Below are 15,933 nucleotides of genomic sequence, written 5' to 3'. Positions count from 1 at the left end.
CCAGCACCGTGTTTCCGGGCTCTGACACGTGTTCTCTCCTGTCTGCAGGATCGCGAAGGCCAGAGCGGAAGAGTCGGGGGAATACTTGTGTGTGTTTGTGTTTTCCAACTCTCCTGTAGCCAACGCCACTATAGAAGTGAGAGGTACTCCTGGCTTTGTGTGTTTTGGTTTGTCTCCTCTCCCTGAAAATGCCATTTCTCTGCCACATCACTTGGGCTCTGTACAAGAGAGTGAACTCAGGAGGCCTCTCCTCGTGACACGGAGCCTGTGGTCAAACCTGGATCAACAATACAGTTCATTATAAATAATAATTTATTATGATACACAATAATTAGAATTCCAAGGGAAAGGCTTGCACACATTCTTAGGGAAACGTCTCACAGAGATGGGAATATGAGCATTGCATTTGTGGTGTACTCAGGGGATACTACACCACCTTTCTGTCTTGTGCATCCTCTGGCATCTTTAGGACCCTAAAATTTAGGACAGAAACGGCAAAATGTGAAAGGTTTGCACCGAGTTTTGCTGTAGTTGTTGAACAAAAGAGCAGTGTCTGGGTCATAACATGGAGGTGATTGGTAAATAGCCAATAATTTCAGCAAAAGCTGTTTTGGGAATTTCTGGTTGCTCACTGCATGGTCCTGAATCTGAGAGTAATTCATTGGTCTGTGTGACGTGGCAAATTCACAGCATTGTTCTCTCTCTGGAGAGCAGCATCCCTGGGACCATGCAGTCCCCTGGGGAAGGGGAATAGTGCCATATAAATAAACATCCTGGCTGATCTTGTACTGGTTTTCTGTCTTGATGATTTAAAAGTTCTTTCCCGACAAGTTCTTGTTGGCCCAGCTAAGAAGTGTATGGGATGTGAACACACAGAAACGGGCTGTTAGTGATTAAAACTCCGTATTTATCTCTAAAAATAATTATTGCCTTGCTTAGAGCAGTTTGAATTCCAGCACATTGTGCTTCTGGTGAGCTTCATCTGGGTGTTCAAGGTACACCCAAGGTTGGAGGGGGGCTATTTTCCTCCTTGGCAGGGAGAAGAACCAGGGCTTGTCTGGGGTGGGAAGTACCTGCTCAAGCTTTATTCCAAGCAAACTGGGAATTGGAGCACCTGGACACTTTTTAACTGGAAAGATGCTTTCCTTCTAACTCCTGTTCCTTGGGAACTTGGGGAGTGACAAATTGGGATGCATTTAAAGCACGAGGCAGATGTGATGGACAGTGAGACGTGACTCTTGTTTGTCCCTGCAGATGCTGTGATTTAGTTCTTACCTGCAGGTGTGGTGTTTGTGGTGAAGCAGCTGAACACAAATTTAATTGCTCATTGTAATTGTGGTGCAGTTTCATCTGTGAATGCACAGGGAGAAGATGGTTCTGAATACAAAAATGCCCGTGGGCCAAAAATAGTGACTTTGTGACAGCTTGTGAACAACTTCACTGAGTGCCTCGTGGCAGATGCAGCCCAGGGCATCCACTGCCATTTGCCTTCCATGTAATGCTGCCTGTTTGCCTCCACGTGTCCCTGGAAGTGCTGGATGGGGCTTGGAGCAACCTGGTCTAGTGGAAGGTGTCCCTGCCCATGGCAGGGGGTGGGACTTGGATGAGCTTTCAGGTCCTTTCCATCCCATTCTGTGATTTTTCTTGGTAGAAAAATTACTGGGGCAGTAGTGTAACAGCAGCTGGAAATACTGGGGTTTAATGGCAGTCTGTGACGCTGTTCTGGGAATTCCAAGTCTGGCTTCCCTCATCCAGCTTTTGGATGAAGCGTCTGGTGGAGACTTTGAGTGTTCTTGCTGAGATCCTCGGAGCTTTGGGGCACTGTGGGAGTGCAGCTCTGAGCTTGAAACAACAGGCTGAGCAAATGCTGGTACTGGGAAAGTGCTGCCTTGGAATAGGGATCTTCTCCCATGTTTTCTGTGAGTGCTGCACGGAAGCAGGTTATTCTGGCAGGAGCAGTGGGGATGACCCTGCCAGGCCCTGGCCAAGGGACACTTTGCCACCTCCTCCCCACCTGGAAGTGGATGTCTGTAGTTGCTCCATTGCCACACTGTGGAAGACCCTGCAGTGCTTTTGCTGTGCTGTTGGGAGGTTGGAGCTCTGGAGAATGAAGATTAAAAGAAAGAAAAGGAATGAAATGCAACCCTGAAGAATTCTGCCTCTGCAGAGTTCCTGCTCTTACCGAGATCTCGGGAGAAGGTGGAAGAGCAAACAAGTTTCTGTCTGGTCTGTCACAGAGCAGCTGGGAGAGCCTGGGGAAGGACATCCCTGCAGTTCCCTCGGGCTGCCCAGGGGTAGCACAAGCATCAAGGAAGATCCTGGATTATGTACCATAACTGAGAGGGCATCTCTTCTCTCTGCCCTGCCTTCCCCTCCCAGGTTCCCTTTTCTCCATGTCCAGAGCTGTATCATTCCTCCTCCTCTGAGGCCTTTGTGCCATTCTCTCATTGAGGGACTCTTTGACTCCCCTCACTCACTTTGCACCTTTCTGTTCCTCCCACTTGCTCTTGGGGCAGGTTTTGGCTCTGGACTCCTGGCTGTCTTAGGAAACCTCTGCTGCAGCCTCACTTCTGTACCAGGAATTAATCAAGAAATGGGACACTCTTGGCAGAGCCGGATCTTGGAGTGATCCAAGAAAAGCCACATTTCTTCCTTCTTGCTGCACCTTTGGTGTCTTCACTCTGTGCCCAGACTACAAAGGGAGACAGGGATTAGGATCATAATGCAGGGAAACAAATCTTTCAGAGCCCTTTTATGGGTCACCCATAAGACATAAGAGTTTTTATTGCAGGAATATTTTTAGGTGCTTTTGCCCTTGCTTTAATTTTGTCTCTTAATGGGAAACTTGAAGGAGTTTTGTTAACTGGGACGTGGTTTGGAGGTGTTACACATATTAGTTCAACTCTCCTTTTTGGTAGTGCTGTAAAATAGCTTGAAAATACCTGGAAATTAAGGGCTGAATGCCTCCTGTATATTAAGTACCCTGTAACAAGGCAAAATCCCCTCTTTTCAGGGCTGTATTGAAAGCAAACCATTCAGAAAGCAGCTGCACAGTGTGTTTTGTGCCTGTTGGGGACCTGGAGCATGGGAGCCCAGTGTTTACTCTGGCACAAACCCTCCTTTCTCTTGTGATTTGGTTTAAAACTATCAAAATGCTGCATATCAGAAGTTCCTCTTGTGTCAAGAATCCCTAAATGCATGTTTATTTTGCCTTCTTTTTGGTAGCAGTTAATTTAAATTAGCTCTGCCTCTTTTTTGCTCTTCCATGTGCTGTTCCAGGGAAACCTTCAGTATCTTTCCAGTGTCACAGTGCAGGAGTTTCACCAGGGGCAGTGTCTGGGTTTCAGTGGTGCAGGAGCTGACAGAGCAGGTTGTGTCCACATCCGAACAGAGATGGGGATTCTGCTGCCTGAAAGATGGAGTGAAATCCAAACCCTTCCTGAACAAAACCTGCCTCGTTCTGGCCTTTATCTGGCACTGGAGTAGAACGGTTTGAGGAACAATCCTGCCTTGAAAAGCTTCCCAGGAAAACACGGCTCTGTGCTAAAGCTGTGACTGGGGTTTGCTGCAGGGGTAGTGGGAGAGCAGAACACAACTTGCCACAGTTTGGGAGAGGAAATGCTGCATTAATGTCTCACTGGGTAGCACCATGCCCTGAATCATCAGTACTGCACTGGGGCTCCCCTCTGACTGCCTACAGAAATAGTGCCTGTCCCAGCAGAGCCAGGGAGGAGCAGGAGGTATTCTTGGCACTTGTGCTCCACTGGGATAACCCTTCGGAGTTGGCCTCTCCTTACAGTGTCGCTGTCTGCGGGCTGTAGGAGAGCTCTAGGTCACCCTGCAGTACAAGTTGAGGTGTCCTAGAAAGCCTTCCCTCTTTCTTTCCCTCCCTCTTTCCCAACCAGCAGCTGACACAAAGTGGGCCAGCTGTGCCTGCTGCCTCCCCTGGCCCCTTTTCCCGGCACGGATCTGCTGCCGAGGGATGGCCCTGGAAACCCAAGTGCTGGCACATGGAGCCTGCGTGGGGCTGCAGCTCCAAGGTGATGAATCCTGTTGCTGCTTCTCCCCTTGGGGTCATTTCCAGTCCCTTTTGGCAGCCCAGGTCTGGGATCATTGCCTTGTCACCACACATCTCTTGTGTTCCCACTGGCCTCTTGTGTTCCTGAGGCTGGAGGAGATCCCTGCTTGTGATCCTCAGGGAAGCAAAAACCACAGGGAAGTCACTGGGCTCGCACAGCTCCTGCCTGAAGGAGAACTTCCTTGTCACCTTTCAGCCGGCCATGAGATGAAATTCCCTTCCTGAGCCATCATTGTTTGGAATAAGTGTTATTTTCCTCCCTGGGGCTGCAGGCAGGAAAGGACACTGCAGGTGCACATCAGTGTTTGGGGTCCTGAAGTCACACAGCACACACGACCCCAAAGCTCATTTATTTTCTGCTTGAAGACCTCCAGCTCAAACCCTTAATTTCGTCCGGGTGTCACTGCCCCTTGCAGGCAGGGGTGGTGTGTGATCACCTGGAGGTGTGGAATGGCCTTGCCTTCCCTGATTCCTTTGGTTTCTGTACCTGGCAGCTGCTTTTTGCACAAGACCAGAGAATTGTTTGGATCTGGTGTCTTCATTCAGTTCAGGTTTTATGTCTCTCAAAGTATTTTCATGTTTGATGTGGATACATTGTAGGTGTCGCTTTTCTTAAGGATAAATAAAACCCCTTGGTTTTTGTCCTTGGCCTTGTTCTTACCTATCGTGGTCATGGTTGGCATCATCTGTAATTAATTTTCTGGCACCTGTCTTAGCTTCATCTTTTGGTCAGAACTCCTGCAGAGCTCAGGGGCGTACTGGGAATCCTGTTGGAATTTCCACAGGCACTTGGAGAAAGCCTGGGTTGATGGCTGTCTCCTGTGGTGCGTTTGCAGGTGAACACACATGCACAGGACCGCTGTAGCTCAGATATTCTTACAGCCTTTTTTGTTAATTTTGATAATGTTGTGAGAGGCACAGTTAATCAGCTGTATTGCTGCTAAGAAGATTCCAAGGCACGGGATGCTTCCTGCATTTCAAACCCCTTGCCTTTGAAATATGACAATATTAAGCACTTCAGCTTGCCAAGCAATTTCCCAAAGAGTTGTAATTGTTGGGACAAGCAGGTTCAGCTGATGTCTGGTTGCACAAGATGTTCTGTTCACTGTGATCAGAACTGTGAAATCTGCTCTGTTATTTCAGCTGCAGGTGCTCCCCCTGTACCTGTCTGCAGGGGGGACCTGCTAGTGGGGAAAGGAACTCTCCTTGGAAGGAATTCTGGTGCCTGGGGGTCTTTTCCTGGAGCACCCAGCCTGGCCTTTGACTGGATTATCAGATCAGTGTCCTGCCATCACACAGCAGGCCACGTGTGCCGTAATTAGCGGGCTGGAGGGCTTTAAAGGTGGTCACTGCGGCCCCAGAACCATCTGCTCCGGCCAAGGTTCAGCTCAGGCGCTGCACTGATCCAGCCTAATCTCCCGTGAGGTTTTAGGGCTGCTCTGATAAACAGAGAAATAAAATCACAATTTTTCCTTCCAAAGACAGGCTCGGTGTGGGAAAGGAACAGCTTCCAGGGAGCTGGAAAACTTGTTTTTTGTCCGTATGATTGAAATGACCCTCTTTGCATTTACAAGCTGCTCCTTTGTTTTGTAGCCACTCCCGACATCACCGGGCACAAGCGGAGTGAGAACAAGAACGAGGGGCAGGAGGCCCTCATGTACTGCAAGTCCGTGGGCTTCCCCCACCCCGAGTGGGTCTGGCGCAAGAAGGTTAATGGAGTGTTTGAGGTAAGAGGAGTGGGGGGCCAGGCACACACCCACCTGCCAGAATCCCTGGAAGGAGGGAAACCAGCCCCCTGGCCTTAGGGATGTGCTACTGAAGCCTCATAACTTCTCAAAATACAGCTCCTCAAAAGTCTGATCCGTCAGTGAGTGAAGGCAGCAGTGGGGATGGATGGATGGATAAAAGATGCATATTTATGGTATTGGGGTGTGAACAGAGCTGCTCATGGCATTGCTGGTCAATACAATGTTCAGGGTATCTGCTGCTAACTGCAAGATCTGAGTTATGAAATATGATTTAAATCTGCATTTGGCTATAAATTCCTCCAACTTTTCCAGTTTTACTGGTTGAGCTCACAAGACTCAGCATGAGGAGGTGGCAGTGATCTCTATTAGTGTTCAAGTGAGCATATTTTTTCCATGTAGCAACTGCTGCAGTGAGCAGGAAAATGTGACCAGCAATGGGAATAGCAGAGGAGAAGCTGGAAGTTGCTAAGCCCGTTGGCTTTTCTGTTGCTGTATGACCTGCCAGAGAGGCAGCAATTGGAGGGATGGCTGAATAAAAAATGTTAAGCAAATAACGGGATGGGATGATTGTTCACTGCCAAGTGTGAGCTCAAATTCCTATGGGATGGTGCTGTATGTGCCCGTGTGCTGGGAGCACTCAGAGATGGTGGTGATGTGCAGGGTTCCCTTCGTGGTATTTTTTGGTGGTGTTTTGAAGCACAGCTCCCTTTAGAGAGAGAGAATAAACACCAGCTGTGGGCTTCTCCCTCAGAGCTCTTCCAGTTCCATGACACACAAACCAAAGGCTCTTTTCCACCCTTCTCCTTTCACCAGGACATCAACAACTCCTCCGGCAGGTTCTTTATTTCCAACAAGGAGAACTACACCGAGCTCAGCATCACAAACCTGCAGATCAACGAGGACCCCGGCGAGTACCAGTGCAACGCCACCAACCAGGTGGGCTCCGTGTCGGTCACGACCATCCTGCGCGTGCGCAGCCACCTGGCCCCGCTGTGGCCCTTCCTGGGCATCCTGGCAGAGATCGTCATCCTCGTGGTCATCATCGTCATCTACGAGAAGAGGAAGCGGCCGGACGAGGTCCCGGACGGTAAGTCTGCCCAGCGCCGCCACTGAGCATGGAGCACGAGGAGCAAGGGAAGAGAACCTGTGGGAGCACAACCCAGTGGGGCCTTGGGGCAGGAAGGACCAGCAGCCCAGTTTGTCCAGCTCCAAGAGCTTTGCTTTCTCATCTGTTCCTTCTCCAGACATAAAAGCCCAGAGGGTCACAACACTGGATTTTCCAGAGATCTCAGACCATGGGGTGGGAGGGGGGTTATTAATATCTCTGAAGCTTTTTTTGCACAAGGGATCTGGTGCTCCCGTTGCTTTCCTGCTGTGGTAGCCCTGGGAAATCCTGCCTGTCAGCCCTAAGGAGCGTAGGGCAGCACAGGGGGAGAGCTGGAAGCCACTATTCCATGATGGGTAGCGACTCCCTCTTCCATGTGGCGTCCAGGTCAGACACTGGGCAGGTTCTGTAAGGAAACATTACACTTAAAACTAAGGAATCATTACATTTCAAAGGATTGGGACTGCAGAGATACTTCAAAACTGAAATGTTCTCAGAGTTCAGAGGGGTGGGGGAGGGCTCTTACTCTGCTGTGTAGCTGAATTTGTATTTAAGGAATGCTCTGGAAACCATATCTAGTAGTCATAGCCACTGAGTTAGATTTTATAAAGATCAGGCTTTTATTATCAGGTTTGATGGTAGCAATAATTAGTTGAGCTGTATTTGGTACATAAAAATAGTAACTTTCATCTTTGGGCTTCTTCTGCACACCTTCCTCTTTAGAGATTGGGGAAGGGGCAGTTTGAGGCTGAGTCTTTGCAAGAACCACGCTGAGAACAGGCTTTAATGTGCTACTAGCTGCTTACTACAGTGTGTAACGAGAACCTCCCCAAGGACTCCTTGGGAGGAGCAGCTGGAACGTCATCGTGCTGTAGGAACGTGAGATGTCCAAGCACTGGAGCAGGTGCTTCAGAGCCCGTGGAGGGACCAATACAGGCAGCACTGAGCCCTCAGCACCTTCCTGGGCTGGCCAGGCCCTCTGAGTGGGAGATGATTCCCCAGGCAGCTGGGTGTGGCCGGCGCAGCCAGGACACGCTGTCGTGGAGCTGCATGAGGGACTGATCCCAGCACAGTGGGGTGTTTGCCTTTAGGATGTGGGAATAGAGGTGTGAGGCAGGGATCTGTGTGTGAAGTGGGGGCAGAACCACCTTCACGGGGCCTCACGTGTCTCAGAGCACGAGGAGAGAAGCTGGTGAAACAGATAACAAATGGTACCAGTGGGAGAACAGCTGGGGCTTGGATCATTCCTGGGGAACACCAAAACTGGCTGAAGTAGTGCCTACCTAGAGCAAACCAGCTTCTGGTTGTCACCATTGAGTAGCACTTACTAACTGCTTACAGAGCATGTGTGGGGACTGCTCTGGGTGTGCAGCCAACCAGTTACCCCGCAGTGCATGTTCCTGTGCATCACTAACAGCTTCCCAGGTGCCCAGGGGTCTGTGCTGCCCACGGCCCGGCCTCAGAGCGGCCCCAGCCAGCCCGGAAAACTTGGAAAGGACAACTTGCATGTTCTCTTGCACATCCCCTCCGTTTTGGTGACTCTTCAGAGTTCCCTGTGTTCAGAATTTCATTTGATGAAGTTTTGCAAGTACCCAAACAAGGTATCAGTAATTTGATATGTCAGCATTCCCTGCAAGAAGCCCCAAATGAACTGAATCCCACAGGAATTGGCTTTGACTTGACCAAATCGCAGTGCAGCTGCTGTGGAGGTGTGGTAAAGCTGGAGGTGCAGAGTTCACTGCCCGTTTGTTGCCAAGGCTGAGTTTTCCTGGCTGGTCTGGTCATTCCTCAGGTGCCCAAGGGATCCAGGCCCATCATCTCCCATGGAGCTGTCCATGATGATGAGCCCAGGAACTGAGGTTACTACATGGCTTTCTTGGGCAGCTAAGCCAGAGCCCTGGAGAGTGACACACCTCCGGGGGGGACAGATGTTCTCCCTGTCCACCTTCCCGGAGGACAAAATCCATGCTGGATGTCACAGTCCGTACCTGTGTATTAGGTTTGCTTGGACGAAGGGACACAATTGGCATAACGCTGACTTGAGTCCTGCATTCCTTGGATACTCTTGCATTGAAGCTTTCCATGGTGCTGTGGTGGGAAACGCCCCGTGAGCGGGGCATTCACGAATGCACACGTGGGAAATCGTCGGGAGCCTGCTGATTTCCACACGTGGATGTTTGAATTGGTTATCCTTAATTTTATTATTTTCAAGACATGGTTACGAAATGCCAAAGTTAATGTTGGAATGCAGTGGCCTGCTTTAGCGTTTGGAATTTCAACTCCCTGCTTCCCAAGTCACACCTCCTCCTCCTCCGCGTGCCGCAGCGAGCCCGAGCAGGAACGGCAGCGAGCTCGTGGCTGAGGCAGCAGCTCGGGCACGGGATGAGGCCAAACAGCACATCCCCTCCCAGCAGTGGGGCAGCAGCTGGGATCCCTCTCACCTGGCTGTTCAGATCTCTGTAGTTTTGGGTGTGATGTGCTCGGCTTTAAGGGTTGTGGTCATGGCAGAGCTTCACGTGAAGCTGCTGCAGCAATGACTGAGCTGTTTGTGCCCTTCCTGCTGGGATGTGAATTTTCTCCTTGGTCCACTCCAGATTTAGGCACTGAGATTCCTTCATATTCCACCCTCATCACCCCATCTTCCAATGGCAGGATAACTCTGGGCCTCCCTGAGTCACCAGATCTCTCTGATGTCCTTCCTTAGCTCTGCCATGGCAGGGAGCAGCAGTCCAGCTCCTGCAGCCAGGTTTGAGGATGGATGGCCACTTGGGAGCCCTGCCCACTGGATCCTCATTGCTGGGCTGGGCACGTCCTCCTGCTGCAGGATGACTCCTGCAGATCAGGTGGCTGCTCCCTGTAAAGAACTGGAGTGTTGGGGTGCAGGTGTTGTACCTGTGGTGTCTCCCCCCCCCTCCCTGGGTGCCTCCCACCTCCACTCAGGAATCCTCTGGGAAGATCTCGGGAGCGGGAATTTCTGCACAGACTAGTGCAAGGAGGGCTTGTTCAGGCCACCTTTAAAGGATTGTTTTAAACATTTGGGAGAAAACCAAATGCTAAATGTGGTCACTTCCCCTGTATACTGGAAAATCAGAGGCTTTTGGAGCTGGAGGAGGTATTCAAGGGACAGCTGAAGCACCCTCAGCTCCTGGCTGGGGCAGTGCAGGATGGATGCAGCTGAGCTGTGTTGTCTTAGATCCTGATGGAGCTTCAGGTGCCCATGCTGAGCTCTCCTCATGCCTTGTCCCGGTGTTTTTAGGGCTGGCTCAGTTCAACCTACACAAGTGACAGTGCTCAGGGTGTGCTGTCGGCCCCTGGGATGGGACTGGCTGTAGAGAAATGTTCTTTCTGGGGAAGAGACTTCTCAGGTATCTGGGATGCTTTCCAAAAGTGCCTGGGGACCCTGCCTGGCCAGCCCAAACAGCCAGTTGAATTAATTCCCTTACCCTCTCATCTCCATGTTCTGAAGGCTCCAACTGCCCTGGCTCAGTGTCCCAACTGCCCCGTCCCTGGGGGCTGGGGAGGGTGACCGATATCCTGGGTACAGCTGGAGTTCTCTGTTCACTGTGGAGCGAGGCTTTAAGGATTTCAGAGTTTGGGGGATCAAGAGCTGGTGTTACAAGACACTTCCCTGATGGAAAATGTGTTCCCTCTGCCTGGAAGAGCAGGGCCAGTCGTTTAACTTTGGCATTTCCTGACTGCAGGTGTTGGTTTTGCATGGACCTTGCTTTCTGTGTTCCGGTGAATTGCTTTTTTGTGCCTCGGGCCAGGGCTGCTCAGGAGCTCCTTTGCTAATATTTCCTCCTTCTCAGAACTCAGATTTGTGAGTTGATTCTTATTCCTGCTGCTCAAAGGAACTTTGCACCTGTGATATCCCTATTTCCACCAAAACAGTGCAAAGATGGCATCAGGGGATGCCCGGCACAGGGTCTGCTTTGGTGCCCGTGGATTAGGGGGTTCTCACCTCCCAGAGGGGGTAACCTGTGAACCCCCTCACATCCAAATCCCGAGCTGGAAGGAGGAAGGGGGAGGGCAGATTGCGCTTGAATCCTGCATCCTTTCAAAATGTGAGTTTTGACTTGCTTTACGTGTGGTAAAGCAACATCCAGCTCACATCCTGTTCCCAGAGATCAGCCAGGGACTGGAAAATCCGGAGCAGGCAGAGAACATGTGGCTTCCGTGGCTTTTGGGACAGAGCTGCATGAGCCTGGCATGTGGCTGGATGCACGGCGGGAGTGGTTCCGCAGGGGCTGCTGGCACTGCTCCCAATGGGAGCGCCTTGGGCTGCCCGGGACGAGGAAGGGAAGCGAGTGGCTTCATTCCTCTGGGTCCCGCTTGAGCTGCTTGGTGTCAGTAGGCAGAGGGAGATCAGCCATCGTGACCTGAACGTAGTCTAGCAAGGTTGCTAAAGAAAGTGGGTTTCCTGCTGTTGTTGGATCAAATAGCTTAAAATTAGCAAAGCTGCTGGTTTAAAGGGTGTTTTCTGGGGTAAGTAGAAAGTAAAAACTCCTTGGCTACATTCCTTGTAGGAATGGGAGCAGTTTTTACTTGAAAAGCCATATTCATGATCTTTAGTCCAAAGCCATGAGGTGACTGGGTTATAACATGTCCCTTTTCATTCTTCCCCTCTCATTTCTCAGCCTAATCCCAAGACTTCCCATAAACATTTCTCCTGGCTCTGCAGAAGCTCCATCCATATCCCCACATTCTTTCTAACCCTCTTTTGTTTTTTTCTTGACTTTCCCTGTTCCTGCTATTACTGTAAGTAATTAAAAGAAACAAACTGTTTGCACTGCAATGGTTTACCTTGTAACAAGTTGATTTTTGTGGGGTTTTTTTTCCTGTTATCCACATTTTTCTCTCCCACACCTAAAATTCATCAGGGGGAGGAAGTTGTCAGGCAGGTGCATAGTGAGACTGTAGCCATCAGCTGATCCCAGTGGGAATCAACCAGCACGGGAGCTGTGTTGTAACACAGGCTGTCACGGGCTCTGGCTGCTCCTTCTGAGCATTTGAGCTTAAACTGAACAGCATCTGGGTTTAACAGGGCTCCAGGTCAGTGGTGGTCCGTGCAGGAAGGCTGAGGGTGGCCACGTGCCGGGATAAGAACTCCCTGGAGCTGCTGCTCTCCACTCCTCTCTGAGCAGGTTTCTTAGGGCTCAGAGAAGCTGTGGCTGCCCCACCCCTGGAAGTATCCAAGGCCAGGACGGGGCTTGGAGCAACCTGGTTTAGTGGAAGGTGTCCCTGCCCATAGCAGGGGGCTGGAATGAGATGGCCTTTAAGGTCTTTCCAACTCGAACTACTCTGAGATTGATTCTTAGCAAGTGTTAAAGCACGAGCTGAGACATAATATCCCTTCAGATGCAAAAATTGGAATCTTAGTGCTGGAAGAACCCGTTAGTGTTTCATTTTTAACTTCCTCCAGTCACAAGATGCTACCCAAGATTAAGTTGCTATTAAAAATAAACCCTGTAGCTTCCCAAAGGCGGTGGAAGAAACTGAGCAGCATCTAAAATGCCTTATAAATTAAGGCTGGAAGTAAATGGGGAGGGGGGGGGCACAAAGCACATTCCCATAATGCAAGTGGAGGAGCTAAGGGAGATCTGCTTGTCATCACCTTCCAATTTTAATGCCCAGATATTTTTGCCCACAAGGACTGGTCACGTGTCAAGACAAGCAGCAGTTTGACCCTTTTGGTTCAGAAATGTGTGATTTGGGGGCACCGGTCATCCCGTACCCCCAGGAAAGGCCTGGCTGTGGGGGGGTTTGATTCCTGCATTCTCTAAACAGTGGGGTTTTTGGAGGCTGCGGATCCCCTCCAGCTGGCAGAGGGAATCCCTGCAGGAGGGGTGTAGTGTGGTCGGTGGTGGTCCCAGCTGAGCCGGTCGCACCTTCTACGTGGCCGTCGGTGTCGCTGCACCAGCGCAGGGCTTTGGCATAAAGCTTTGAGTTGTATTGATCTTGTCGGTTACTATGACTTCTTTTTTTTTTTTTCCCCCCTTCAATTGCATCATACCCTTAAAAAACGGTGGTAAGTGAGAGCTCTGCATGCTTTGGAGTTTGTTTAACCTCCGCTTCAGTCTATACAACGCACAAGTCATAACGTTAACACTCTTAAAACTTCCTCATTCACGTTCACAACTAATTTGGATTTCAGTTTGCTGTTTTTAATCTTTTCTTTAGTCTGATTTTGTACTGGTTTTTCTGTTGTTCTGTTGCCCCCTGGTTTCGCTGAGGGTTCGGTCTCTGTCTGTACTGTATTGGGGATGCTTTTCCAGCAGTTACTGGCTCACCAGGATAGCGACGCACCGAGGAATCTTCCTCGGTCTTTTTCTCTCTGTTTAGGGTATAGATGGGACAGGGACGAGTGGTGGGGATCCGCCATCCCTAAGTATTCCAGTAGGCTTTTTTGTTGGATCTCTGTTAGGAAAACACCTGATGGCAGCCTTTACAAATGTGAAGCTTCTTTTATTTTTTTTTTTTTTCCCCCCAAACACAAACCTCCTGATCTGAAATGGGCATTTAAATATTTGAGCAGAGGAGGGAGAACGGTTATTTTTCTAGCGAGATCTCCACGGTGCAGTTCGATATTGCTGAAGTCCAGCCAAACAAACTCCCAAAGCTGTCGATGGTGTTTGTCAGAGCCGAGAGGAGTCTCGGGGGCAGCGCTGGGTTTGGGGCCCGGGGCTCGTCCCGCCCGGAGCGCGGAGCTTGGCCTGCTTTCAGATCCTTTGATTCCCAAAAGATGTTTGTGGAAGGAAGCTGTAGATTTCCTCTGCTGTGCTTTGTGTTTCAGTACCTGATGTGTCTCTGTATATCTCACTGTATATACAACAGCACATTGATGTCTGGCTGTCCTTCCTTAGTCCCAGTTCTCTGTACCGTGTCCGATAGTTACTGTTGCTGGTAATGGAATTCTGTGGACACCGGTGTGTCGCTAGTCTGTTATTTTGGCTGTAAAGCTCTTGGTTTGTGGTTAGTTCTTTATTTTTTGGAGTATTTTTTGTTCCGGTCACTGTCTGTGCTAGCGGTGGCTTTGCCTCTCCGTTGCCTTGAAGGTCCAGGTGGAGTAATGTCCCCTTTTCCCGACATTACTCCTGGCGTGTGCTCATGCGGATGCCTACACTGTAAGACTGTAATTTCCATAACTGCTTCATGTGCACTAAGCACCCTTGTGGAATCCTGCTGAGAGTTTCTCAAAGACTTCCCATGAAAAATCCCTCCGGCACAAGGTGGGAACAGCAACTGTTGAGTGCCCACACCAGCAGGGCCTGAATTGGTCCCCCCAAAATCCACCTATGGGAACATTAACTTCCAGGATTGGTTTTTGTACTGCTGTTTAAATGCATTTCTGTCTTCTGTACTGCAGCCTGGGAGAAAATACAGTGTTTGAGAATTCCAAAAAATAGTCCAATTGCTCGTGAAAGAGTTAATGCCAAACATTCCTCATTGGCAGATGTTTCCCCTCCAATTCTTAAGAGCATTCTTTTGCCAAGGGACACAGGCAGGATGATGCTGTCGGTGTTCTGGAGGTGTCACAGCTCCTGACTCCTCCTGGTGATCAGATGCCGCTGCCCAAGGACCACAGCTGGGGCTGGAATCGAGTGTTCCCCTTCAGTCTCCTCCTAACCTGGTCCCTTCTAAGTAAACATTGAGAAAAATGGGGAGTGTAGAGGTGGTTTCATCCCTGGGGGAAAATGAGTAGTGGGGGTATGTCCCTTCTGAGGTATATACCAGGAATTACCCATGAGCAGTGGAGAAATGGCTTACAAATTGGAAGATATATATTAAAAATAAAGTCAATGCAAGCAAACAACCAGCAGGATTTTACAACTGAACCGTTGGTTTGTCTCCTCATCTATTTTTTATGAGATTGAACCACTGGAACTTGGGGACAAGATGAGTCTTGACCATGTTGCACCAATCTGTCCGCTACAGTTGCAGTCCTTCATGACCAGCATTCCAAGTGTTAACTAAACCCATTGAAGCAACATACCTGCCATTAAACCCGAATCCAGAACAGTAACTCCATGACTCCTTGCACTCCCGACTGGAATGGCCTTTGATGCTGTAGATAGATCGGTTTGCTGCTCGCAGTGCGGCCGCGGCGCAGGGCAAACACTGACTCTCTTTTTCTTTCCTTCCCTTGTCTCTCCTGGATCGCATCGGGATTCTTGCTGCAGATGATGAACCAGCTGGGCCAATGTAAGTGTGTTTTAAGGAAAAAAGTTCTATTTGGGTTAACCTGGGGGGTTGTGGGAGGTGACAGAACATATGATTGATGTCACGTGTGCCATTACGGACGGTAACGGACACTTTGGCGTGTTGTGTGTTAGTGCTGGAGGAAAGAAAAGCAACATCTTGCTAGAAAGCAAATATTGCGGTACAATACCAAGTCTGAAAGCTTTATTGTATTCAGCCTCTTAAAGAGAGGAAGAGTGAAATGCTGTTTAAGTAATTATGTACAAATAATTGCTTATAATTATGTACAGATAAGTACAAATAACGTACATTTTTCCTGTGTTGGTGACTGATTTTGGTGCACTTTCTTTATAACTTCTCTCTCCAGGAAAACCAATTCTACAAACAATCACAAAGATAAAAACTTACGCCAGAGAAACACAAATTAAAAATGCTCATCATGTAAGTATTCCCCGTGCCCCGCTGGGAGAGGGCAGGCTCAGCCCTCCCCTGGCTGTAGCGGTTGGGGCGCGGAAGCAAAGCGCGTTCCACGGATTCAAACATTCCCGGCTGCGCAGAGGATGGCGCTGGCCTTCCTGCCGCACCTCAGGGAGCGCTGGGGGGCACCAAACCATAGATGGCCTAAAGCACGAGGGTGGTTTAACGCCCCACCTGCTCCAAAAACACACACTGCAATTCCAAAGCCGCCCCCTCGTCCCGGGGGTCAGGAGCGGCGCTGGCCCGGGGGCGGCCGTGCCCCTCCCGCGAGCGCGTGGATTGCAGGCTGGCGGCTCGCGGGGTCCACCATTGACTAGCACCTCTTT

At 49.9% G+C, this 15,933-nt stretch overlaps 1 protein-coding gene across 4 annotated transcripts in view; it reads left to right on the top strand.

Moving 5' to 3' along the window:
- NPTN (neuroplastin) overlaps positions 1-15,933 on the top strand; it is a 46,424-nt gene that overhangs the window by 29,416 nt on the left and 1,075 nt on the right. For 3 of the 4 annotated variants that reach the window (XM_027697889.1, XM_027697888.1, XM_027697887.1), the window contains exons 3-7: positions 49-143; positions 5,672-5,805; positions 6,640-6,913; positions 15,112-15,133; positions 15,498-15,571. In XM_027697889.1, the coding sequence (XP_027553690.1) occupies positions 49-143; positions 5,672-5,805; positions 6,640-6,913; positions 15,112-15,133; positions 15,498-15,558 (586 nt within the window). In that variant the 3' untranslated portion in view covers positions 15,559-15,571. The remainder of the gene's footprint in view (positions 1-48; positions 144-5,671; positions 5,806-6,639; positions 6,914-15,111; positions 15,134-15,497; positions 15,572-15,933) is intronic. The other variant, XM_027697890.1, reaches the window with a different exon arrangement.

This window comes from Neopelma chrysocephalum, unplaced genomic scaffold (assembly GCF_003984885.1).
Source record: "Neopelma chrysocephalum unplaced genomic scaffold, ASM398488v2 Primary Assembly neopelma1_124, whole genome shotgun sequence".
Taxonomy (NCBI): Eukaryota; Metazoa; Chordata; class Aves; order Passeriformes; family Pipridae; genus Neopelma; species Neopelma chrysocephalum.
The sequence above is the reverse complement of the archived record's forward strand: the minus strand, read 5'-3'. Positions and strand labels throughout refer to the sequence as shown.